Source organism: Microplitis demolitor, chromosome 9 (genome assembly GCF_026212275.2).
Source record: "Microplitis demolitor isolate Queensland-Clemson2020A chromosome 9, iyMicDemo2.1a, whole genome shotgun sequence".
NCBI lineage: Eukaryota > Metazoa > Arthropoda > Insecta > Hymenoptera > Braconidae > Microplitis > Microplitis demolitor.
The window spans coordinates 16,994,782-17,021,931 of record NC_068553.1 but is presented as its reverse complement, the minus strand read 5'-3'; the positions used below and the strand labels follow the sequence as shown (position 1 = coordinate 17,021,931).

General features: G+C 30.2%; 7 protein-coding genes across 8 annotated transcripts; 4 read left to right on the top strand and 3 right to left on the bottom strand.

Moving 5' to 3' along the window:
- Positions 1-188: 188 nt before the first annotated feature.
- LOC103575342 (arrestin domain-containing protein 17) lies at positions 189-2,881 on the bottom strand. The gene is made up of 6 exons (XM_008555080.2): positions 2,521-2,881; positions 2,166-2,321; positions 1,882-2,093; positions 917-1,311; positions 556-830; positions 189-459 (listed from the first exon to the last, which is right to left on the bottom strand). Exons 1-6 carry the CDS (start codon positions 2,633-2,635, stop codon positions 329-331), a joined length of 1,284 nt encoding a protein of 427 aa, XP_008553302.1. The 5' UTR covers positions 2,636-2,881; the 3' UTR covers positions 189-328.
- Positions 2,882-3,802: 921 nt separating this feature from the next.
- LOC103575341 (pre-mRNA-processing factor 17) lies at positions 3,803-6,064 on the top strand. The gene is made up of 3 exons (XM_008555079.3): positions 3,803-4,191; positions 4,271-4,487; positions 4,578-6,064. Exons 1-3 carry the CDS (start codon positions 4,033-4,035, stop codon positions 5,915-5,917), a joined length of 1,716 nt encoding a protein of 571 aa, XP_008553301.1. The 5' UTR covers positions 3,803-4,032; the 3' UTR covers positions 5,918-6,064.
- A 668-nt stretch (positions 6,065-6,732) lies between these two features.
- LOC103575339 (uncharacterized) lies at positions 6,733-9,954 on the top strand. 2 transcript variants are annotated; one of them, XM_014445168.2, is made up of 9 exons: positions 6,733-6,904; positions 6,976-7,071; positions 7,155-7,272; positions 7,339-7,542; positions 8,409-8,555; positions 8,698-8,806; positions 8,873-9,031; positions 9,107-9,357; positions 9,452-9,954. In XM_014445168.2, exons 1-9 carry the CDS (start codon positions 6,810-6,812, stop codon positions 9,809-9,811), a joined length of 1,539 nt encoding a protein of 512 aa, XP_014300654.1. In that variant the 5' UTR covers positions 6,733-6,809; the 3' UTR covers positions 9,812-9,954. The 2 variants fall into 2 exon arrangements, with proteins under 2 accessions (XP_014300654.1, XP_014300655.1); XM_014445169.2 differs by having other exon boundaries at positions 9,107-9,316; positions 9,452-9,588.
- Positions 9,955-10,710: 756 nt separating this feature from the next.
- On the bottom strand, positions 10,711-13,106 carry LOC103575338 (uncharacterized). The gene is made up of 7 exons (XM_008555075.3): positions 13,030-13,106; positions 12,867-12,938; positions 12,415-12,507; positions 11,689-11,843; positions 11,464-11,611; positions 11,064-11,383; positions 10,711-10,982 (listed from the first exon to the last, which is right to left on the bottom strand). Exons 1-7 carry the CDS (start codon positions 13,071-13,073, stop codon positions 10,867-10,869), a joined length of 948 nt encoding a protein of 315 aa, XP_008553297.1. The 5' UTR covers positions 13,074-13,106; the 3' UTR covers positions 10,711-10,866.
- A 1,006-nt stretch (positions 13,107-14,112) lies between these two features.
- On the top strand, positions 14,113-16,672 carry LOC103575337 (zinc finger protein 568). Its single transcript, XM_008555073.3, has 2 exons — positions 14,113-14,431; positions 14,508-16,672. The coding sequence occupies exon 2, from the start codon at positions 14,550-14,552 to the stop codon at positions 16,362-16,364; it is 1,815 nt and encodes a 604-aa protein (XP_008553295.1). The 5' UTR covers positions 14,113-14,431; positions 14,508-14,549; the 3' UTR covers positions 16,365-16,672.
- A 1,099-nt stretch (positions 16,673-17,771) lies between these two features.
- Positions 17,772-24,240, top strand: LOC103575336 (arf-GAP with coiled-coil, ANK repeat and PH domain-containing protein 2). Its single transcript, XM_008555071.3, has 7 exons — positions 17,772-18,002; positions 18,284-18,341; positions 18,417-18,475; positions 19,947-20,120; positions 20,176-22,054; positions 22,834-22,933; positions 23,001-24,240. Exons 1-7 carry the CDS (start codon positions 17,950-17,952, stop codon positions 23,288-23,290), a joined length of 2,613 nt encoding a protein of 870 aa, XP_008553293.1. The 5' UTR covers positions 17,772-17,949; the 3' UTR covers positions 23,291-24,240.
- Positions 24,241-24,427: 187 nt separating this feature from the next.
- Positions 24,428-26,942, bottom strand: LOC103575334 (coiled-coil domain-containing protein 130 homolog). The gene is made up of 4 exons (XM_008555070.2): positions 26,782-26,942; positions 26,125-26,440; positions 25,778-26,035; positions 24,428-25,115 (listed from the first exon to the last, which is right to left on the bottom strand). The coding sequence occupies exons 2-4, from the start codon at positions 26,434-26,436 to the stop codon at positions 24,756-24,758; spliced, it is 930 nt and encodes a 309-aa protein (XP_008553292.1). The 5' UTR covers positions 26,437-26,440; positions 26,782-26,942; the 3' UTR covers positions 24,428-24,755.
- Between the last annotated feature and the right edge of the window lie 208 nt (positions 26,943-27,150).

The following is a 27,150-nucleotide window of genomic DNA, read 5'->3' as shown; positions in this document are numbered from 1 at the left end:
CAAACATTTGAATCATTTATTTCAAAATTAAGGCAAAAATCTTGTCCCTAGTTATCACAAACAGAATCCTCAAAAATCAATGAAAATGCGATTTTCTCTGAAAAAGTCTTTAGAACTTTAGAACTGAGTTTTTCAAAGGAAATTCCGAAATATTTTCACCAGGGTATGAATCGCAATAATAAAAGTGATTTCATATTTCTTAATCTTTATTAATCAATTATAAAAAGCATGTGCTCAAAAAATGTATATATATATATATATATTAGCTATATTTTAGCAAGGCCATAAATTTATGTAAATATATTTAATTGACAGAATAAATATTATTTCAAGTCGTTGAAAATTTGTAAACTGGGTAACGCGGCGCATAATGTCCTTGGATACCCAGTACTTGATCAGATTCTCCATGATCCCGAAGACTTCGAATCGACCATCCGTATTCTTCATATGAAGGTGGAGCTACACATATATAACAATAATGTCAATAAAATATATGCATATATACATAGATAATATTTATATATAAGAATTAATTTCAACGTTAAAAATACTTACGTAAATTAGGGTAGAAATTATTTGGTTGTAACTGAGCGGGAGAATCAGAGTTATAATCAGGTGGGGCTGTAGGTGCAGTGGGAGATATTGAGGGGTCGCCATTCCTAGGGGTAAATTCAGGATATCCACTCGGGTACCCACCGTATGTTGGATCCGCACTTGGATTTCCGAGCGGTAATGTATTATTTGTGGGTGGTAAGACAGCGCTTTGAAAATTTGCCAATGGGATCGTGCCAATAAATACTATAGTATTGCTTTTTAAATTACTGTGGTACCTAATAAAAAAAAAAAAGCAAACTTTATTTATCTTTAAACAAAAAGAGGACTGTAGAACAAGTTAAAAATAAATATTTAAAAATACCATCCATCAACACAAGCTTCAACTTTAAGATTATACTCCAGATCGATAATCCCACAGTGGGTAAGATTCGAAGGTGGCAAGGGCGGTATATCTAACTTTTGTTCATAATCCGAACTTGCGTTACCTTCTACCGGACCTTTACTTACTTCAGCAATTACTATTTTCTCTATTTTAGTATCCGTTCGCGGAATCCTTGCTTTGAAGGTGACTATTTTACGCAAAATTAATTTAACCAGATTAACAACTATTCCTGACTCGTTGTCAACGTTTACGCGAATTGACATCGTTTGACCTGGGACGTATCCTTTGACTGGCAGAATGACGTTTACTTTCAATGGTGGCGAGCCGCAGCAAAGACAGCAAAATGTTTTAGACATTTCCAAATGGACTGGCTCCTGAAATGTTTTATTTATTGGTATTAATATATATATATATATATATATATATTTGAAGTCTAGTCGCGTTATGAACCCGCTTACAAGGTTATAGGGGAACCATTTCCCGGTTCCATGACAACTGATCCCACTGACAAAATCAAATGACGATCAATTGTCAATGGGATCAATTATTGGAGAATATAATTCTAAGAATTTTTGTACCCCCACTTTTACTAGCAGTCAATCGTCGTAACTTCCCTACTTTATAAGCGTGTGAGTCTACGGTCTGACACATGATTACAGTCGAAGTCCATTAACTCGGAACTTCCCCTTAATCTTGACCCCCACTACGAGCTACCCACTCCCACCCTATACTATACGTTTGTATGTGTCTGCGTATTCTTACATACCATCATGCATGTGATGTAAGAGCGCATGCGTCATAGCTTACTTTTTAAGGGAGAAAGGGCATCCGTTAACTCAGAAACTCTCGAGTTTATTTTCATGTAGTCACGGAGGGGGAATAGAAAAATGAGTCGACGGATTCATAACACGACGAGTGCAATTTAAAAAAAAAATAATAATTACTGCTGCTCTAGGCTCTTTATTGAGATCAAAGTTCGACACAACAGTAAATGCTGTTTTAACTTCGTGATCAAATTTCCAAGGACGATCTATTGTGGCTTTGACAGTGTAACGGACGTATCCATAATCATGCTCAAAACTACTGGGTAAAGTTGGAGGAAGCGCACAATTAAATGGATAAAAGTGTTCGCCAATGGGTAAATCAAATTCTGTGCCTGAAACAAATATATGTTGTTTCATTTTATTTATAATATGTATATAAAATTTTATTTTTTATTTTTATCTACCTGAAGATGACCCGAGTAAATAATACTGCATATTAAAATATTCTTCATGGCCAGTAACTGTTTCTTCTTGTTTTTCATATTTTCCTTCGTGATTTAATTCCTGTCTGTCAGTTGCCCAACAAGTGTTAGCTTCTCCTTTTATTCTAATATTTATACCTGTAATTAACATAAATGAATAAATAAATAATTAGAATGGATGTGAGTACTAAGAAATATATGATATATATATATATATATTTATTTATGAATCTTCTATATTTATCTTCTTGTAAGCTTACACTAAAATGAAATGACGATTTCAAATATTAAATATTGAATTTATTATTTATAATAAAAATTTGAATATTTTATTTACCGCGTATTTTTTTAAATGAATCTAAAGCAACGATAACACGACCACTGACTGTCTGTCCAGGATAATAAGTACTCCAAGGATTATCAAAAACAATTCTAAAATCCCTGAGACCCATTTTATAACAGTTACTAATAAATGATAACGCAGAATTTTGATTTTTAAATAATTTCTTACAACATATTTTTTATTTACAAACACGAAAAACTTAATTATTAAATATTTTAAACAATAAGCTGTTATAAAAAATATGTATTAAAGATATAAAATATAATATTATAAGGATTTAAATAATATATGGGTTTTTATTGTAAATATACTGTACACTACGATCTATATTCGTCTACTGCAGTAGGAGTCGCGGGGCGCGACCCGCGGAATCCGCTGATTTGCGCATGTGTCACATTCTTTTCTACGATTACTGGGTTATTATGATCTGGGTTTGAAGTGATACGCCCACGCATGCGTAAACAGCAGTCTGAATTGCTTTAGTAAATGTATTTGAGAAAATGTTGTAATTTTTTAGAGGATGTCTATTACATAGATCCAGATGACGCAATGTATTGATGATCTAGATCCCAAGATCTAGATTTCCATTGCACAGATGGGAGATATAACAGATAATCAATCAACCAGATCCCGATGACACCGATTGATATTCTAACCTATCAACCGTAGATCTCAATCGAAAAGGACCCTGATAGCCACCTTATCCACAAGTTATCCAAGTTACGGCCGTATTCTGAAGCCAATTATACTTGAAGGAAAATGTTGGAGAGCAAGCAGTTACTAAACGTTCAGTTTAGGTTTAAAACCTTGAAAACGTTCAATTTACGTCTAATATTGAGACTCGGGATTCTTTGTATTTTCTTAGACGGTAAGAAGTTGTGATTTATAAGTGACGTAAATGTACCTAAGTATGATTTTTTTTAATTTTCAAATAAATAAATAAAATGTCATTAGAACAAAAAATTTTAAAAATGCGCATTTAAATCGAGAAAAAATTAGTACGTTACTTTTTTTAAATTTTATCATTTCAATCCACTCATAGGTTTCTTCACTCTCATCCTGATTTTCATTTAAAATTTTACAATAAATGACATCATCAAAAATACTAATTTTTTGGATTTTAAAAGTTATGATTATTCATTAATAAATTTATTTTTCATAAAATGTGTCAATAAAAAGTAGAACATCCATAAAATTTTTAATTTTTTATACAGAAGACAGCAGCGCTGTTTTAAAGTTTGTTTTTTTGGCGCTGGTGTATTTTGCGTTTTACGTTCCAGGCGATAGGGCGCGCCCCGGTAGCAGTATGTTTCACCCCAGATACGAATCCCCCAGATTTTTATATTGTTCAGAACTAGACAACGAACACTACACGTTAATATTTGGTCATTAACCTCAAATATTTAAATACCATTTAAATTTATTGTTTGTAAATAAAAAATATCTGACCAGTTTAAAAATTCAAACTTTTAAATATTAAAACCAGCCTAAATTTAAAAAAAAAAAATGCTCGCCTTGCAAGGATACAAGAGTAGTGACGACGAAGATGATCCAGCATCTGATAATTCAAAAGTTGAGGTCAACAATGACAATAAATTAATAAGTAACCAAAATAGTATCGCGCTGTCTATGAAAATTTGTGCGGCCCCAGAAGTTGTTCCCACTGTAAGTATTTTTAAATTTACTATTATTTATAAATTCAATTACTCGTGTAGTAAATTAACAAATTTTCATTTATTTACAGGGTACTGAACTCTGCGTCAGACATATTGACTCGACGACTTCAGAGCTATCGTACAATGCTAAATATGACGAGTTGTTCGCGCCAGATTTGGGCCCTATAAATCCTTTTAAGACACAACAACAACGTGCTGCAAAAAATATCCTGTCGGGATATGTAGAGAAGGCCCACATCAGCGAGTTCCAGTTTGAAAACCAGCGCCGGACCTTTTCTAGTTATGGTAAAATATTTAAAAGTTATTCCAATAATTTGTAATCATTAATTTATTTATTTATTTGTTAATTAATTTATTTATTAATTTATCTATCAGGTTATGCGCTGGATCCAACGATAGACGGCAGTGCAGAGGAAGGAAGAGCGATGATAGGATCAACAGATGTCGCGGAAGAGAAAGGAGCAAAAACAGTATTCGAGCGCACAGAGTTGAGACCAGCGGACAAACGGAAACGACACCGTAATGATGACCCTCAGGATATTGAAGGATTCCTGGGACCCTGGGGTGGATTCGTGGATGAAAAGAAGGTAATAAAACCTACGGAAGAAGAGGCCGCGGAGCTGGAAGAGATCTTAGCCAAGAAAAACAAGAGAGGCAAGCAGGTGGAGGAGAAACCATTGGAAGAAAAAACTGTCTTGCATATTAAAGACCCGGTGGATTATCAAGGCCGCTCGTTCCTTCATGCTCCTCAAGATGTTGGTGTCAATCTACGGTCAGATTCACCACCGGACAAATGTTTCCTCCCTAAATCTCAAGTCCACACTTGGGAAGGTCATACTAAAGGAATTTCACAGATAAAATGGTTTCCCAAGACCGCTCATCTTTTGCTGTCCTGCAGCATGGACTGTCGGGTTAAACTCTGGGAGGTATACAAAGATCGCAGATGCGTACGTACTTATTATGGACACCGGCAAGCAGTTCGTGACATCAGTTTTGACAATGACGGAAAGAGATTTTTGTCTGCTGGATACGACCGTTATGTTAAACTCTGGGACACTGAAACTGGCGCATGCATCAGTCGGTTTACCAGCAGAAAAATTCCCTACTGTGTTAAATTTAACCCAGAGCACGATAAGCAGCATCTGTTTGTTGCTGGAACCAGTGACAAGAAAATCATTTGCTGGGACACGAGATCCGGGGAGATAACGCAAGAGTATGATCGTCATTTGGGTGCAGTAAACACCATAACGTTCGTAGACGAAAATCGTCGATTTGTCACTACGTCTGATGACAAAAGTCTGCGGGTGTGGGAGTGGGATATTCCTGTCGACATGAAATATATCGCGGATCCCACCATGCACTCAATGCCCGCGGTCGCTCTGTCTCCCAACCAAAAGTGGTTGGCCTGTCAGTCAATGGACAATAAAATTGTCATTTTTTCGGCATTGAATCGATTCAAAATGAACCGTAAAAAAACATTTACCGGCCACATGGTAGCTGGTTATGCTTGCGGACTAGACTTTTCTCCGGACATGAGCTACTTAGTGTCAGGTGACGCCGATGGCAAGTGCTACGTCTGGGACTGGAAGACCACCAAATTGTACAAGAAGTGGAAAGCACATGATGGAGTTTGTATTTCTACTTTATGGCATCCTCACGAGCCATCTCGCGTCGCCACTGCCGGTTGGGACGGAAAGATTAAATATTGGGATTGATTTTATAGATTTACTGTACAGAAAATTATTATTTTTATTATCATCATCATCCTCATCATCATCATAATTTATAATGATACTTCTAGTACTCTAATTGTTAATGAATTTATTATTAAGGATATAAAATATATGTATATATATTTTAAATTTACATGTTTTTTTATTTACCACCTTCATTACGAATTTATCACAAAATGTTATAAGGTCTTTTTTGTTGACAGTTTTATTCTCTACAAATTATTATCAGTAAAGTTTTTTTCCATTTTAATGTCGAACTCTTGAAATCGACCAGAACCACTTTTTTAAGAGCTTGAAATTAAAATGAAAATAACTAGATAACAATGCGAAATTTGAATAAACTTTACTGATAATAATTTGTAGAGAATAAAATTTTCAACAAAAAAGATCTTATGACATTTTGTGATAAATCTGATAGTTTCGCTGGAAAAGTAAAAAGATCTTCAACTTTACTCCGAGCTCTAATAACTTTTGAACAGATGGGTTTATCAAAAAATGATAAGAGACTTTTTTTGTAGAGTGTTTAATTTCCCACAAAAATATGTTTTAGTCTATTCGATACATTGATTTGTTAAGGATTTAAATGCGCAAAAATTTTTTTTTTTGTGTTGAACTATGATTTTTTCCACATCAACTTAAAAAAAAAATGTTGCTCCGAAATGACGCACCCTAATATATATATATATATATATATATATATATATATATATATATATATATATATATATATATATATATATATATATATATATATATATATACATATGTATTCAATAATAATCAGTCATAACCTAAAAATATATGACGTATAAAAAAAAAAGTACAAACACGTGCTTATATTTTCATCTGTCAAAAAATTTCAAAAATTGTAAAAATGTTTAAAATTAATAATTTAAAAATATTTATTGTCTTATTGATATGTAAGACAGTAAATAGTTTCATAGATCCAACGTTAGACAATAAAAAGAAGTAAGTACTTTACACCTGCCAGTGAATTTAAATCATTAATTTATCAATCAATTAATTAATTATAATTACAGCCGAGATCATTACATAGACCCGCTTTCTATACATTTCAACAAACATGCAAAGCAATTGGAAGTAAGCAGTCATTCAAAAGAACCAACTGATGTCATGTAGGTTTTGTTTACCAACAGTTTGATTCTTTAATTTGAGTAACACACGTTCGTTTTATTTATATATATTTTATATACTTCAGAGCAACAGAGCGGTCATTCAATGCGTGTAATCTTAATACAAATCAAAAAAATGATGTCCCAGATGAATTATTCTCTCGTAGATTCGTCAATTTGCTACTTGAGGCAACATCTTTCGAGGTAATTTTATTTGAATTAAATAGTTACTATAATTAATTTATTAATTATATGTTCAATTATTTTTAGAAAAATGGGAATTTGTTGACTTCAAGTCTAAAAATTGAATTAACGACGACGGATTTAATAAAATTAAAAAATTTTGCCATAGGCAAATCTACGATACGTGAAATAAATTCAATTATTAGTAATATTTTTATAAAACCAGAGAAAGTTTATGCACAAGATACTTTTTCATTTGTTAAAGAATTTTTATATTTTTTGATAATACACGTAAGTATTTTATATGATTAATTTCGAATGAATAGTTAGAATGTTTGGTATTACGGTGAAAATATTGATCGTATAAAAAAAGTTTTCAAACAAAAGTTGTAGGAAATTTAATTTTCGAAAAAAAATGTCTCTTATGATTTTTTTATATGACCAATATTTTCAACGCAATTCCAAAATTAAGATTCATAATGAACGATTCAAATTTTTGATAATTACCAAAATCTTAATTTTGAAATTATGGCTTTCTTATCAGTCCTATGAAAAAATTATAAGAGACAGTTTTTCTAGAAAATTAAATTTCCTACAACTTTTGTTTAAAAAATTTTTTGATACGAGTAATATTTTCACCGTAATTCCAAAATTAAGATTCATAATGAACGATTCAAATTTTTGATAATTATGAAAATCTTAATTTTGAAATTACAGTGAAAATATTGGTCGTATAACAAAATCATAAGAGACATTTTTTTTGGAAAATTAAATTTCCTACAACTTTTGTTTTAAAAATTTTTTTATACGACCAATATTTTCACCGTAATATCAAAAATTTGACAACATTAATTATAAATTGTTATTTTTAAATCAAAGCAAAAATCCTGAAGTCAGTAGACAATTTTTTGATTTTTTTTTTAACAATTCAAATTAAAAAAAAAAAAAAAGAAACTAAAAAAATGCATATGTAGAAAATTTTAAAAACTATAAGTGCAATTTTTCAAAATATTTTTTTTTTTTGTAATTTGTCGGTTTAAAAAAAAATCTATAACTTACTAGAAGTCTGCTAATTTCAGAATCATGAATTTTATACTTGATTAATTACTGTAATTAAATAATTAAATATAACAACTTATATATTTATTTTTTTACAGAAAGAAATAACGTTAATAACAATAGTTGTCCTGTGGATTTCGTGGATAATATTGACAACAAAATGGAATATGTTAAAAATAACTCTAATTATTTTATTGACAGTATTTGCAGCGAGTTTTATTATCACATGGTTGCAATTATTAAGTGTAAGTAAAGCTGTCAAGTTGAAGTCATCATCAACTCTTTGGATTGTTAAATTTTAGCAGTCAACTTGACATCTTCAGCTGTAGATTTCCGTCAATTAGTATGATATTTTTTATATAATCAAATAATATTTAAATTTATTAGGAAGCTGAGATAAAGCTGACAGTAAAGCAGGTACAGTTTGCGCAGATCCCAATTCAATGCAATCCACATAAAATGTCATGGTGGGATAAATTATGGACAGCATGGAGTTGTAATTATAATAATTACTTAATATTAATTAAAATCATTTACGTAATTTATATATTTATTATTACAGCTGTCGATGAATGTCAAAAATATTACGAAGCGATGATGGAAAATTCATTCCTTCAAGTGACTCCAGCACAGGCGCTGTCTAAAATGATAGCGACTTGTGTGGTAACACCTGTCGGGTTAATTGGTCATGCTGTCGGAGACTTTGTCCATAATGCGACGAGTAAATATTATACTTAATTTTTTAATTAAAAAAAAAAAAAAATAATGAATTTAAATAATTTTTTTTTTGTTTTAGAAAATCTTTGGTTCCCGATTCAAATAGTCGTCGCGCCATTGCTAATAATTGGAATAATATTAATTGCTGGGATAGTATTGGTTGTACTCGGAGGTGGATCTTTGAACCTTTGGGGCTTTGGGCCTTTTTCTATTTTTTCATTGCGCGGACGTACGGAGTCACGTAATAGTAATTTACCAAGTACGGAAACACGGAATGTAAATTTACCGAGTACGGAAAGACAAGCTATTCAACCCATATATAATTTCAACGTACTTACATTAATTATCAATTATTTTACCAACGCAATTTAAAATAAATAATAATATTTAACAGCTAATTGATAAATTAATTAATTATTTTCAGTTACATGGAGGTCAAATCCACCAAATCGCCATTAAAAATACAAGCGAGGAAAATTTGACATCAGTAGATTTCAAAGTTGATAAATTTGATTCCCTTGAAAGAAGTATAGAGGCGTTAAAAAATAATGGGCATGATGTGGAAATTAATTTAATAGAACCGAGTGCTTCAGATGATTTAAATCTTGAAGTTGAAGAAAGTAAACTAGCATTAGAATTAAACAAAGTGTGCACGCCAATAGATTCCAGTGTTACGGAATGTAAAAATGAAGAGAATTATTTGAAATTAAATTCTGATAAAAATAAAGACTGTACTTGTAAAAAAAAAGTTGATAAACCTATATCAGAATCTGGTGATCATTAACTAATTTAAAAATTTTAATTAAGTTGTAAAAATTTTAGGCTTGAATAGATAAGGATTAATTGTTAATTATTTTACACTAAAATTAATAATACTGTAATTATTGCTAATAAATTAATTTTTTGTTAATTTAATTAAAAATTTTATCTTGGTGCGTTTACGATTTTTTACCAGACCTGCATCTGAAAATTTAAATTTTTGTCTCCGTTTATGGGAAGAATGGCCTATGTGCACGTGGGTTCATACACTTGGAGTCAAAGGTAATCAAAGTCAGGTTTTTTTCTTGAAATTTATATTATATCTAAATCAAAATTATATTTATATTCAAATTTGATACACATACAAGAGCAAAATTTGTAATTTCATATAGTAAAATTAATATGAAAAAGAATCGATTAATTGAGAAAAAATTTCGATCATATATTTGGTTATTTTAACTAAATATTTTATATTCATATTGAGAAAAATAATTTATTTCCTTGTCATCTACTCTATTTTTGTATTGAAACATTAAAAAGTTTCAACAGATAACACGACTCATGAATAAAAATTCTAAATAAGTTTCTTACCAGGGACACACTACAACGGGTGGGCGCCATCTAGTGGCGAGCACCGAACTACTTCCGTTACTGCTGCCTAGCGATTATATTTTTATATAAAAACAAATATAAGTTCTTTTACTGATTTTTTTTTACATATTTAAAAATTATTTTTCATTTTTTGTTTCTGGGTCGATTCGAGCAATCCTTCAACTGTACTTTGACAATAAAAATTCATCAACTCAAAGATGACGGAGGCGATGAAAGTAAGTGGTAATTTCTAATTACAAATATTTTCATTGTTTTTTTTTTTAATATACAATAAAGTAAAAATCGTAGTTTATAATTAAAGAAACTTTTATTTTAATATTCAATAATTTATTTTATTTTATTTATGACCAGTACCAACTTTTTATAATTTTATTTTTACAAGCTGACGTAATTGGAAATAACATTTTTACATTTTTTCAAGTTACAATTATTATAATGTACTAACTACATATGACTCTTGAACGTTACTTATAATTTTGGGTTGAAGTCGAAAAATTTTTCCCAAGGGAATTTACTCAGCGGCCCAATATCAATTTTTGGTTCTTCAAGAGGTTTCCAGTTCGAATCAAAATTTTTAATTTCACCTAAAGAAAAAAAAAATGATAAATCAATTTCAGAAATAACTAAAATTTTATAGATCTGTTGCATAAAAATTGTGAGCTCACTTTCAGGAATATTTTCAAAATTTTCCGTCTTGCTTTCAACTCCGTTTTTATCTCTCTTGGTAACGCTCGTGTAAATTTTATCACCAACTTGACGTTTGATTGTAGTTTCACAATTGCCCTCACTATCAGTTACACTTTTCCGTTCTTCAATAGTACCATCAGGTCGTCTTATTATTTGTGACATAACCGATTTGCCAAATGAATTAAATTTGAAATTACTACGAGGAACAACCGATCTTCCATCTTCGGGAACTACTAATTGTTTTTCATCAGGTCTTTCAACGTCTTGCCAAATACGAGAAAAATCACCAGCGGTTATTCTACAAAAAAAATATGTAGGTATATATTTATTTACTGATATATATTTATTTTGTGATAAATAAATTTAAAAAATATTTACTTTCCATCTAGATCTTGATCTATTTTAAAATTCTTATCTCCAGGATCTTCAGACGGAAAATCATAACCCGGCTTTAAAACTTCATCACGTGGATTTTTTTTTCCTTGAATTGGTGGTGGAAGTAATTGAGGTAAACCTTCATGGTGATCTATAATTTTATAATTAATATTAATTGTAATATTTATTTAAAAATTTTCTTCTTATTTAAATTAAATAAATATTGACCGCCATAATTTTCACCAATAACAGAGTCATGATTAAAACCAAAGTTGAAAAAATCTTTCATCATATTTTGCATTTGAGTTTCGAAGTATCTTGTCATTTCAAAAGGGTTTGTGAAAATTTGGAAATGAAATTCATGTGGATTGTGATTAAATCCTCTGAAATTTATTTATAAAATTATTATATTAATAATTTATGGTCTCATATTATCTAATAAGAATGTAATGTTAAAAGTAGTAGTCATTAAAAAAATCATTTATTTTTAATAAAACATCGTAAATACTGATATGCAAAAATATATAAAATACATATGAAAGGTACCATCTGGTAGTAAGGCATAGCTAAGGGAGATTTTGAGTAAAATCGAAAACATTGTCCAAATCATAAATAGGAATTCATTCAGAACTCATTAAGACGTCATTTTGCTATCTGGGTATGGAATTAATTTTTAGTTGAAAAAAAATTTGTAAATTACTTTTCTTTCGCATAAATGGAGGATTTTCTGAAGTAGAGTTAGACAATTTGCTAATTAAAACGTCGATCAGTAATTACTAGTCTCCTGATCGATTAATAGTTCTCTGATCTGGTACTAGCTCTAAGTACGGGATCTCTTACATTCTTTTTAAAAATTTTTCTGACGTCAATTAACTTGGTAATTAAAAACACTAAAATTATCAGATGTCAGCTACCTTCAGCATCAGATAATAATTATAATAAATTATTAATTACCTGTATTCATCGACATAGTCATCAGAATCTTCCTCGTCATTTCGCCAAATAGGATTTCGAAATTTGTCGCCATACTGTTGACGATCATCAAATCTATAATAATTATCAGTAATTATAATTAATTATTAATTACAATAAATATATAACAACTAAAATATATAACTTAAATAATTTAAGCATACATGTAATATTAAAAAATCATTAATAATTATTTGCCAAAAAAATTTAATATTAAATTGATTAAATAGAATATATGTTACTAGAATATTCTATATATTATTATTATTTAGATAAATATTTATGTAATACGCAAATTTATTTTTAAATAGTAAATACAAAAGATTTATAATACTATTTGAAAAAGTAATTAATGTTTATTAAATTATATGACAGTATTAAAATAAAAATATTTTTTTTTTAATTTCTGTTAATTTGAATTAATAAATAATTACCCCTGACGATCGTATTCGTTTCTTCGGTTTCCACCGAATAAATTTTGAAATAAATCTCGGAAAAACGGCATTCTGCATTAATAAAATGATGTAAATTATTTAAAAATTATGTCACTAACTTTTGAAATACTATCAAACACTATTAATATTATTGTATTTTAACCTCGTGTTGATCAAAACAGTGAGCAAAATCACAATAAATGACATATAATCCTTGAAAAATTATAAAGCCGCTTTTTCATGTAGGCGCTTTTTTGTAAACGTCAAATTTCAATGAGATTGAAGCGAACCGCCCTCTAATAATTTTTGAGTTGTTTTTTTAACAATAAATTTAAAAAAAAAATATTTTTAAAAAATTGCACCTGTAGTTTTTTAAATTCTCTACGTGTGCATTTTTTTAGTTTTCTTTTTTTTTTTTTAATTAAATTGTTGAAAAAAAATAAGAAAATTATTAATTGTTTGCTAACTTAAAAATCATCACATGACAGATTTTTAAATTTCCCGCTAAGCAGTCAAGCAGCAATTTTTATTATTTTATCATAAAACTGACAGAACTTCAAGTAAAATTTTATTTTTATAAGATAAAAAAATATATGAGTTAAATCAGCAGATGTTTTTTTATTTTTAAATCGAACTCAATATTAAGTAAATTTAAAGATGCATACAAAGAATTTTTTTAAAAGTTTGCGTTGAAAATTTTTTAATTTTTATTCCAATTATGTGCAATTTTTAAACAAATACCAAAAAAATTGATGTCTGTTATTTTTAATATCATTATAATAAAATTTTAAAAATAAATTTTAAATTTTAAAAGTCAAATTATTTATGATACTGAAATTACATGTATAAAATTTAAAAAACTACAAGTGCAATTTTTAAAAATATTTTTTTTTTATAATTCATCAGTTTGTTAAGAGATCAAAAATTATTTGACGTCTGCCAAATTCAGTATCATGTAAAATCAGCACGCGCCATTTTTTAAATTTTTGAATAAATAAATAAATAAAATGTAAGTATAATATAAATTTAAAAATGCATTTTTAAAATGAAAAATCAGCACGCGCCATTTTTAAATTTTATTATTTAAAATTTAAAAGTTATCTCTTCTGCTACATTCACACTCATATTTTTAAAATCTGCTACTTTCAGTACAATAAATTTTCCAATCCAACTAAAACAATTAAATACTTCAAAATCAACATCGGATTCCTTCGGTATAAATCGGCTACGCTCGGCAAGCAGCCGCCATACCATAGCTTAAGAATTTCATCCTCATTTTATTTACCGAGCTACAGTTTGTGTTTTAAATAAATACTGAATGAAGCTCGTGGGAATTAGTTTTATTTCTTTCGCCATAACCAAACACGTCAATCAGCCGAGCACATCCTGTACCAAGTCTCCAACTCCACGCTCTTACTGCAAGTTGCGACAAGCGATAATTCATTACCCAACAAGCTGATCACGTTGTGCTGATTGTTCCTGTTGCTGCTTCTGAAACACGTGTGTTCATTTATCTCTACATAAAATTTATCAAAAAATCACGTCTTCATATTTAAATAAACAAAGTAAGTAAGCAACAAATTTCAAAATTTCATCAGTCATTTAAATTAAAATAAATAAATTTATTATCAAATTGTCCAGGGATCAATGCCGTGCTGATAATTTTCCAAGATAATTTAAAAAATGGCGACTGGAGATTCCTTGCATCAGTTCGTAGATGTCGGCAACGTCGTCCACGAGGAAATCGTCTATGGAGTAGAATCAGACTTTGATTACCACGACGGTGTGATCGGAGCTTGCGAGCAAGTGTGCGTCGAAGAACAAGAGCCTCTTCAAACACCAGCTGATTCAAATTTACCAGCATACATTTTACCAGAATATACTGACGATAATTATTTAAATATTCAAGGCACCGAAGAAGTTATCACCAGTGATAACTGGTACAGCGAAGTTGATGATGTGTCTAAAATACAAGTCCATTCATCCCAAGATAATTTACTGGAGTACGACGCTGATGAGGTACCGGTTGAACAAGACGACAGTCCAATTAATACTCCGTACCCGTGCAATATCTGCGGGCGCAGATTTCGCGCAAAAGTAAATCTTATGAATCACGTTATTTCTCATGAAAATGATCGTCCGCACTGTTGTAATCTTTGCGGCGCGCGTTATCTTAACAAATTTGACTTAAACAATCATCTAAAAAGTCACGCATGCTCGCCGCCTCATTTGAATGAAGATTTAAATAACAATCCGGGTTTATTTTTTAACGAAACTAAAACTTCGCATCCACGTAAAAAAACCACCCGAAATACTCAATATCAATGTTCTGATTGCCATCATATATTTCGTGATAAAATTTCAGTAGACAAACATTTATGTGCCAATAAAAATTCATTGAGTAAAAATAACAGTTCAAATGACAGTGAATTTAATTGTACGATATGTGGAAAAAATTTCAAAAGTAAAACGCGACTTAAACGTCACATGCTGTCACATCGTAATAAAATAACTTGTAATGAATGCGGGGATAAATTTACAAATGAGCGGGATCTTTTTAATCATTCAAATTTACATAAAAGAAAATTAGGTGACAAAGTATTTAAATGTAACGAATGTGGTAAAGTATTTAGTAGTCGTAGTTCTCAGCAGATTCACGTACGTGTACATACTGGAGAAAAACCGTACGCTTGTAGATTTTGTGCGAGCGCATTTGCTGATGGAGGGACTTTGAGAAAACATGAGAGAATTCATACGGGAGAGAAACCTTATGTGTGTGTTGTCTGCACGCGGGCTTTTAATCAACGGGTCGTACTTAGAGAGCACGTGAAGTCACATCATATTGGACCGGATCCAAAATATGAAGGCACTGCGACACCTTATTGCTGTAAAATTTGCAATGTTTTGTTCAGTACTTCGGAAGATATTTACAATGACATCGTTGATCATTGCGATGAAAACACTGCGAGAGGAAGAGCGCCGCAGATGAGACCGAGGAAATATAAGAGGAGGAGTAAATTAAAATCTCATGGGTCTGCTATTGGTATTGACTCTGATGATGAGAATTTTAATGCGATGGAAATTGAAAAGGACTTTAATGTAATTAAGAAAAAACGCGGGAGAAAAAGCAAGCAGGAGCTGCTGGAAATAGAAGAATTTAAAAGGAGAACGGAAATATTTTTCAAGCAGGAGAATGATGAAGGAGAAGATGAAAAAGTTAAAACTGAAGTTGGGCAGAGTGAACATAAGCAGAGAATATTTTCTGGGGGTGAAATAAATCGGCCGAGAACTAAAAATGTTAGTCGTCCTGTTGATGATAATTTTAAATTTGTACCTGCGACTTTTCCGAGTCACAAGCAGTCGTTTGATGAAATTTCCGCGGCAGTCGAATCGATTAAAATGAAAATTGAGTCGATTGATAGTTCTAGTAAAGGAAGTGGGGGTAATTTTTATGAAAGGAGGAGGAGAAGAGTAAAGCAGGAATTACATGATGAATAAATATATGAAAAATTTTAATGATAAATTACGTTACGTTGATGTTATAGACCGGAAATGACAATAATAGCATTGAAAGTTTTTATTATTTTTAATTTGTCGAGATAATTCAGATGAATTGATAGTTTTTGCGAGTAAATTTTTGTGTTGATAAAATGTCAGGACCAAAGTTTAATTTAAAAAAAGTTTTGCTGGAAATTGAATGGAAAAATAGAGATTTGTAATGGGATAAAAATTTTATCAGCTTATAAATATTTTAAAACCTCATTAATGATAATAGTAAATTTATATACTATTAATTTTCAAAATTTTTATGTATAACTTAAAAAATATAATTCTTAGTACTACATATATTTATTTTTATTTATTTATCTGTCCTAATTTACAATAAATTTTTTTTCTAGTTTAATTTCATTAGTTATTTATCTAAATCGATAATAATTCAAAATCCTACACAGGAAAAAAAATTTATTGGCGAAAAAAAATGTATTTACTTATAGAAATTAAAATTTTTACGTTAAACTTGGCAACAAATTGCAGCAGTAGATTGCCGCTAACTTGGCGTCAAATTAGCTGTCAGGGTACAGATAATAGAAATTGAAGTTGACTTGAAAAGTTGTCTTCGCGTTGCGGACAAAAAAAACTTGAAAAGCAAAAGTTTTTTGAATCTGACAAAAAGTTGCGGGAAAAATTTGAATCAAAATTTAACTTCTAAATTGACTACAAATCATTCACTTTTTGTACTATCTTTTTGCTGTCAACTTGATATTCTATTTCGGTTGCAGATTTCTGTCAATTTGCGATCAAGGATAAGAGTGTAAGACATCGGCAATAATTTGAAATTTTTAAAATATATAATTGAATAAATTTATAAATAATTTATGAGTGTGAATTTGGCTGACGTTAATTTAAAAAATTTTGAAATATAAGTTAATTAAAAGTAAATCGAATAAAATTTAAAAAATACACATTCGTAGGATTTGAAAGTCAGCATGTGCATTTTTTTAGTTTTTATATTTTTAATTGTTTAATTCGTTTATTTGTAATTAAAAATTTGTCTCATATATGTTACATTCAAATTTATCCGGAAGTAAGCAGACAATTAAAAATTTTCAAATTTTTTTTTCAATAATTCATTTGCCAGAAAAAAACTAAAAATATGCACAGGTAGAAAATTACAAAAACTATAAGTGCAATTTTTTTTATTTATCATTTTTAAAAAATTCAAAAATTAAGATGTCGGCTTTCAGTACCGCGATAATTTAAATTTTTATTGATGAAAATCGTTGATTAAAAATAAATCAAACATTATTTTGAAATAATAAAAAAATATTAATATAGTTAGAATATAAGTATAAGATAATCATGATAAAATAAATATAAACCGAAGATAGCCGAGGTAACCCGAAAGTAATCGAATGTTTATGTAGACACGATTTATTTCGAGGATAAATACTTTTGTTATTTACAGTTTATTTAAAATTATTTTTTATATTTATTTAAGCGCAACATTTATTAGTGAATGAGTTAGCGTTCAATAATCAATTATATATTTTTTTTAGTGTATTAATTAATTATTAGTGTAATCATGAAGACTTTAATCGACTTCGATGAATGTCTTCGAGATACTCCAAAATTTCGGTATTTAAATTTTTAAATTTTATTTATTTTTTACTCTCATTTATGTATTCAAATTTAATTCTCTAAAAAAAATAACAATCAATTTTTTTTTATACTTATTGTGATAATTAATTTATTCTTAATTAGTTCAATAAAAATAATTGTTTGGTTAACTGTTAGATCTCTTTGTTCACGCTCTGTATTGTTTACTAAGTAATTACTTTCACGTAATTGTTTTTTTTTAAATTTACGATTATGTATTCTTGAAAAATAAATTTTGTTTTTTAAATTTGAAAATTTAGATCGTGTATTGAAAATGTCGAAGGAAATATAGATCAGCTGGAGCAAAAATTAGATAAGGTAACTATAATTTATTATTATTGTTATTATTTATTTTATTGAGTAATTGTATTAACGGTATGTTTTTTTTTATAGGTTTTAAAATATTGTAATTTAATGATCGATGCTGGGAAAACGTTTGTCGGCCAACAGAAGTAAGTTTTTTTTTTTTTTTTTTATTCTCTTTCATATATAAATTTTTTTTTCTGTGGATTTATGCTGGTCAGATTGTAGTGAATGAGTCATTTTAACTTTCCCACCAATTATGAAAAATTATATAAAGATATGTCATTATTGTGGCTACTAAAATTTTTATACATATGAATGAATGCAGATTTTATTATAATTTATTGAGGAGCTATGAATTTTTTTTTAAATTAAAATAAATTTTTTAAAAATATGCGGGTGATTGAGGAAAGGGTAATTGAGGAAAAAAATTTGAAAATGGGATTTTTGAAATTTACTATGGTTACAATGAGTATGTCATTTGTAATGAGTTTAATAGAGAGTTTAGTAGTTTATGAAAAATTTAAATTTGTAAGAAATTAGACTGAAGGGAATGACATAGATGCCGATAAAGTGGAAGAGAAAAATTTTTAATGAAATTGTTTCATTATTAATTCAAGTATTTTATAAATAATTTTGTTTAAATTATTAATTTAGGAGAGAAGACATTGAATGTCTGCAATATTTTTCGTCCATTGGAAATTACTGCTCGGTTACTGAAATTTATTCTACGGTTCTATTGCCTAGGGAAATATTAAATATGTAATTTAATTGCGAAAAAAATAATTGCAGTTCTATTGACTAGAAAAATAATTCATGATGTTTGATTGATTGCTATTTAATTGTGAACCCAATCAAAGAAATACCTAATTAATGTAGATAGTCCTGATTTTCCTGAGAAAATCTTGTACTTGAGGAGAAATAATCAACAAAGACCGATCACTTGATAAAAAAAAGACGATTGATCTGTAAAATATGAGAACCGCGGTAATCTTGACAAAAGTATAACTCGCCCGGTCCATAATAAGACACTGGGTTGAATCTCACAGTCGACTTAGGGAATCACCTGATCAGCTCACTAATTTCTGATAGAAAACTCTGTCAAGTTTTACAGTTACTATTGTCAAGACTACCGAGGTTCTGATATTTTTCAGACTAGCTGCGTTCTTTTTATCAAGTGATCGGTCTTGACGTTGATCATTTCTCCTCAACAAGTACAAGATTTTCTCAGCAAATAAATCAGAAGCTTGTCTACATTAATTATGAATTTCTTTGATTGGGTTCACAATTAAATAGCAATCAATCAAACATCATGAATTATTTTTCTAGGCAATAGAACTGCAATTATTTTTTAGGCAATTAAATTACATATTTAATATTTCCATAGATAATAGAACCGTAGAATAAATTTTAGTAGCCGATGCCTTTCCTCTATCATTCATCCTCGAAATTTCTTCCATTAAAATATCATAACTAAAATACCTGCAAACTATACTCAATTTTCTAGAACTACCCATAGATATTAAATCAAATTAATTACAAAATTACTACCACTTATCATCAATTAGTTTCCCATTGTTTTTTTTTCTTTTATTATCAAGTTCAATGTTTTTTTCTCAGCCAATTTACCAACAGCCTGTGGGAATTATCACAGTACTTCAGCGATGATGAAAAAGTCATGAGTTTTTTAAATAAACTAATCCACGCATTGCAAGAAATGAATAAATTCCACTCAATTCTCTTGGATCAGGCATCGAGGACAGTCGTCAGAGACCTCAGTGCTTTTATAAAAAGGTATTTAAACTCTATAACTTCTAAATTAAATAAATAATAAATATATTAATTACAGTGACGTCAAAAAAGCCAAAGAATCTCGTCATTACTTCGAAAAAATATCAAACGATCTTGACATCGCATTGAATCGCAACTCCCAAGTCCCTAAAACCCGACCAGCAGAATACGAAGAAGTGTCAAATATTTTATCAGCAACCCGGTCGTGTTTCCGTCACACGTCATTAGATTACGTCCACGCACTGACGATGTTACAAGCTCGTCGCCGTCACGAAATCCTCGGGTCATTACTGAGTTATATGCACGCATGCTTCACTTATTACCACCAAGGCTCCGATTTGGCTCAAGATCTCGACTCATTTCTCAAGGAACTGAGCGACGACCTCGTGGTGATGCGCCTGGAGTCAACGAAACTCGAAAAAGAAATGGAGAATCGTCATGTCTACGTTACAAGTCGCGATCTGATACCTTCAGCAACCGACAATAATAAACGAATGGAAGGTTATTTATTTAAGCGAACAAGTAACGCCTTCAAAACATGGAACCGTCGGTGGTTCTGCCTCAAAGATCACCAGCTGGTTTACAAAAAACGTACCGGCGACGACGACTATACTGTCATGGAAGACGACCTGCGTCTCTGCACCGTGAAATCAATCGTCGATTGCGATCGCCGGAACTGTTTTGAAGTTTTGAGTCCAACGAAAAGTCATATCCTGCAGGCTGACAGCGAGGAAATGTACTTGGCCTGGGTCACGTCAATGCAGCAAGCGATCGGTGCTGCCATTCAACGAGGTACTAGTTCCTACACTCTGAAAAACGTCAGCAAATCCACGGAATTCAAACGCAACAATTTACGCGGGCCTGTAAGACCTCCAGCGAAACCGCGGACTCGTGTATGGGAGCAGTTGCTAAAGATACCAGGTAACGACACCTGCTGCGACTGCGGTAACCCGGATCCCAAGTGGGCGAGTATTAATCTGGGAATTACTCTCTGCATTGAGTGCTCCGGGATCCATCGCAGCCTGGGTGTCCACTACAGCAAAGTCCGTTCTCTGACTCTGGATGATTGGGAGCCGGAAATACTCAAAGTCATGGCCGAGTTAGGCAACAATGTTGTCAACAATGTCTACGAAGCTGTGAAACCTTGCGGGGATATCACGAAAGCGACACCGAAGTGCATCAATAGCATTCGCGAAGCCTGGATCAAAGCTAAGTACGTCGACAGAAAATTTGTCAAGCCATTTAATAATAATTTGATGGTTTCTACTGATGGTCAGCAGCAACACAGTCGTGATATCATGAGATTCCGCAAGTGGAGCGTAAGAAAATTGAGGCGGAGACCTAGAAGTCATCATAAGATCGATGGGAAAAATAAAATTTTTAATAGGGAAGGAATCAATGAGGTCGTAGATGAAAGTATTGCTGATTGTGTCACTGGTACGTCTGCTGAAGTGATGAGTGAGTCGGAGGCGAGTTCAATAAGTTCGGATACCGGGACTGTGGAGTTGAAGAACACGTCGACTTTGTATGGGAAAATACTGACGAATTTGCAGAGTGATGACAGAGATGCGGAGGTGGATAAAATTTTTGCAGAGGATAAGGAGGAGAAAGACCGAGTGGTGGTGGGTGACAAGGAGGTAGAGGACGAGGTCAAGGATGAGGAGTCGGATATACTGATGTTTGGGTGCGATTTGCCTAAGCCTTTCATTGAAAGTAATTTAGAGCTCAGTTCAGATCAGGATTCCACGGCTGGGGAGGAAGAGGAGTTTGCTGATGAAGAAGACATTGAAAACTTGCATGCTGATATGCTGCTGTACAAAGCTGCGGCTGCGCACAATTTACCGGTCATGTGCACGGCGTTGGCTGCCGGGGCGGACAAAATGTGGTGCAATGTCAATGATCGAGGAAGGACTGCGTTACACCAGGCGATTATTAGTGTAATTTACTTTATTTAATTATATTGAGGCGCAGGTGTCATAAGAATGGATTTAAAAAAATGATTTTTTGGCGGGAAAATTTTTCTTGCTGATTTTTGTAACTAGCTATGTGTCGCAGGGAAATTTCGTAGACATATTTTTGTCGGGATTTGAATGCTCTACAAAAAAAGTCTCTTATCATTTTTTAATAAATCCATCTGTTCAAAAGTTATTAGAGCTTGAAGTCAAATTTTCATTAAATTTCAAGATCTTTTTACTTTTCCGCCGAAATTATCAGACTTATCACCGAATTTCATAGAATCTTTTTTGTAGACAATTTCATTTTCTACAAATTATCTCTGATAAACGTTTTCAAAATTCCGCATCGTTTTCTAGTTATTTATATTTTTATGTCAAGCTCTTAAAAAGTAGTTGATTGATTTCAAGAGATTAAAATTTATAATATGTATGGGGTTTTGTGGCATTGATGGCACACAGTTCTGAGCAGATCTTAATGAAAGGACTTATTTTTGGGTCATCATGATCAATTTCAAAGATGAGTTAAATCAGTCGTTTAGAAATGGCGGTAATTTCAAATTTCAAAAATTTTAAATTCTCCCATGGCTCTCCCTCAAATAGTTTTTTAAAAGTCTAGCTCAGTTCTGTAAAAAAGAGGTCAGAGCTGATAAAATAATCCGGAATTCTCATGACATTCGTAACGCAACATGTCAATAAAAAAAAATCAAATAATTTAAATAAAAATAAAATATCTAATTGATGTATACTTTGTTTTTTAAAAGGGATCCGTCATGTCGTGTGAGTATCTTATTTTAAATGGAGCCAAGATAAATTTCCAGGATTCTGAGGGTAAAACGCCGCTTTATTTGGCCACTGAATTAGGTATTTATTTTTTAATTATTTATTTTATTTTATTAATTAGAAAAATAAAATTAATTTTTTTTGACAGGTCATACGGCTCAGGTGTGCTTGTTATTAAAACACCGTGCGGATCAACATATCGAAGATGAAAGTGGGGTAAAACCACTGTCCATTGCTGTGAAAGAAGCTAATGCGGATATCGTAACCTTGTTAAGACTAGGATTGTTAAATGAAGAGATGAAAGACTCGGAAATCGGTATTACTGGTGATGAAACATTCAATGATGTCGTTCGTGATTTCAGTCAGTTGGCTTGCTCTCATCCCGAACGTCTGCATCGACGTAACGAATCGACGAATATTCAAAATACACCTGAATAATCATGTATTATTATTTTTTTTTGTTTTTTAATTTACTTCATTCCATGTACTTCCAGCTTTAGTTGTTTAATTTATTTAAACAAAAAACAATTGAGTACAATAACAAGCTTTATATTAAATACAATGGAAGCTCTCTAACTTTGACAGGGGCTAGAAATTACGAAATCAAAATTTTAAAATACGCGGCAGTAGACTTCTTATTTTTTTGTAAGAAATGGGGGAGTTGGCGGGTGTAGAAGTTACAGATTCCACTGTAATGTATAAAAGTATAATTATTTATTTTAATATCAACTTTTTTATATTATTATATATATATGTATAAATATTACAAGTGTGCGAACTGACTAATTTGAAAAATTTCCAATTATTTGCAACTTCAAACTCGATTCGAATCGAGAAAATTCTGATCAGTATTCAAATACTAAATTTTTATTTAATCGAATAGCAGATGGATTTGTGACATCAATAAGATGTCACTTTTTGTGCTGTGTTTTGACCTGAACAGAATACTAAAATAATGACAATTCAGAAAATGTTATCAAAAAATATCTAATTAAAAACTTGACACAAATGACAACAAAAAGTAAACTTCAAATAAACGTCAAATAAGTTGTCATCTGAATGATTTTTAAATTGAAATTACTTTGGGACAAAAAAAAGTTGATAATTTTCCTATGATTTCTTAGACCAGCATCTGGATGTCATATTTACATAAAAAAATTTAGCTTTGATAGAAAAAAAAACGGTCATTCTTTTAAAAGACATCTTTGTCTCTGTGTTACTTAGGAATCAAAACTTAGTTTTTAGAATTCATGAAAATTTTTTTGTAAATTCAAACCCGAGCTCTTTTTACTTCTGACTAAAATTTGAATTATGGGAAAGACAATTTTAAGTCATTAGAAAAAATTTTTTGAGTTTGTGAATTTTAAAATAATTTGAAAAGTTTCGAATTTATCGCACACTTTAATATATATATATATATATATATATATATATATATATATATATATTATGTATATACAGTATAAATTTTTAATACCGCGATTGATTTATTTTGATAAATAATTATAATTTTAATTAAAAAATTTTTTAGTGTTTATTTTTTATATACATTAATTATTTACATATATTACAAATTTATTATTCGAAATAAAGTCAAATAATTTTTTACATTTTAATTTAAAATATCGACCTAATAAATTTGTTAATTTATTTACAATATAAGTCTGAAGAAATTCAAAAAACCAGCGTTGAAAAATTTGAATTAACGAATAGTAATTAAAAAAAAATAATTGTTATACCATTACTATAAATTTTTTTATAAATAAGTATAATAGTGATTTTTATATATATATTATTATTAATAAATAATTAATTGTTAATGATGTTAATCTCAGATTACTGAGTACAATTTTTTATTGTAAAAAGTATTATAAATAAAATATAATTTCTATATTAAAAAAAATTACGTGTTGTCAGAACTGGAAGATGAATCGTAATTAACTAGTGAAGTACTTGCGGTTAAATTATTAGTAGAAGACGAGGACGATACTTTGTCCTGATTACGTTGATTTTTATGTTTTTTAACGAGACTTGAAGCAGTCGCCGACGGTGCCATGTGTTTTTTTATTTTATGAACATGACTTGAATTCACGAGTTTTTTTAATGGAGAATAAATTGATTTTTTTTTACTATCACTTTTTTTATTGTGCATCAGTAATTTTGCTAATCTGATATCTTCGTCATGCTCATCAACTAAATTAACCTGCACTAAACCCAGTTTAGATGATAAACTTTTACGTTCTTGTAATTCTTTTTTTTTTTCCTGGAAAATAAATAAACTCATGATTAGTAAAATTTTAATTAAATATCTAATGGTAATTTTTAAATTATTCACTACTGTAACTTTCCCGCCAGATTTCTAATTAAAAAAAAAATTATAATTATAATTAATTCTTTTTTTGTAATCTATAATAAAACTTAGGTCATTTTGATGAAGAAAAATTATTTAACAGAAACTAAAGCAGATAAGCGACTTCTGAGACCGCCGTTGCTGCTATAAGTCTAAACTCAAGACGAGGAATAAGACCTGGGGACCGATGACGTTCCCTAGGGTGACCTGAATTATAATTTTTTATTTTACTGGATCATGAGTTATCCTGCCTACGGCATGGAAACTTTTTTTAAGGTGACTCGTCTCTCCCCACTGCCACTGGCTTATTTTTCAATATTTTTTAATAAAAATTTAAGAGAATATTCTTGGAATGATGCTTCATCGCGTCACAAATTTTCAAAATTTTAAAAAAGAACGTATTCCAAAAAAAAGTCCTCCCCCTTAAGATTGAAACCTTCGAATAAAATTTTAAAAACTATGAGAGTCGATCAGTAACTTCACATAAGATCTATCGACTTTCTAATGATACCCCGGCAATATTTGATTCTTATTCAATAAACTAATAAATTTCGTCAGAATGTTAGACTACTTACTCTAAATGCTGCGCGTAGTGATGAATTTAATGCATAATCGTCTTTAAATTGTTCATTATTAGCAATTAAGCTACCCAACGTCGTATCCTTTGATTTAGCTTTCTTTTTATCATCCATGGAGTGTTCCAATTTAAACATCGGGTCATCATAGAGTCTTCTTGACACTTCTTTTTCTTCTGGTACAACTTGTTCATTTTCTGTTGGATCCCAACGATTTTCTTGACGACGTGCTCCACTTTCTACTATATAAGTCAAATTCTAAAATTGAATAAATAATAGTAATTAATAATTAACATCATTTTTAATTTATGAATCAGATAATTAATAATATTTTGGTAAATAATTACAGCTGGATCAGTTTTTATTTCAAAATGATTGTCGCACAAGTGACATTTCATACGAAATTGATAGAGCGGAGTGCTGTAGTACATTCCAATTTTTTTTTTCTCAGCATTGTAACGCACTCCCATACCAATGTGATTATTACATCCATTACACCATATATTAAATGGCATTTCAAATCGGATAATAAGTATCCCCATGTGTAATTTACGGGCACGCTCACGTAGTGCATGGGTACCCATGAATTTATTGAGTCCACCCACACGCGGATCATAATCCGGTGGGTAATATAAATTTGTTCCTTTACGTTCTCCCATTTTTCTGTAAATTGAAAAAATTAATTATTTAACCTTCAAGTAAACGTCACTCAACATTAAAATTAAATGACTAATTAATTTTAGGTGTCAGTCTTGATGACATTTAAAAAAATTAACTTGAAAATATTGACTTCAGTTAATTTGAACTTAAGCTAATTATTATGATAGAAAATTAATTCAAATTTTTCAAAATATTTTACTTGAATTTATTTTTTTAAATTTAAAAATTTCAAATTTAAATTTCTAGTTCTATTAATAACTGCCTGTAATTTTTTGATAATTACTCTTATTTATCGAGTAATTAGTCATTATAACCTAAAAATAGATAAATAATTTTATACTTACGTATTTTTTTATTTTAAATATCAATAAATAATTTCTAATTTCAATCCTTGAGTTGTGTCTAATTTTTTGAATTATTAATTATAAAAATACTTTATTTATTTATTTATTATAATTATCCTCCAAAAATTGAACGTCTGTCAAATAAAAAATATTACAACTTTTTTTTCTAAATTAGCATCATTTTGTTGTCGAATAATTTATCACAAGGTTGGTAAAAATAAAATTATTATTAATTTCTTATTCAAAAGTTGGCGCAACTGTATTCAGCGTTCAAATTTTTATTATAGTGGGGGAAATCGATGAGTCGCAAAATCGATTGCTTTAGATCAACTGACGGTTCGATAGCGGCAGTCAGTATCAGTGACAATG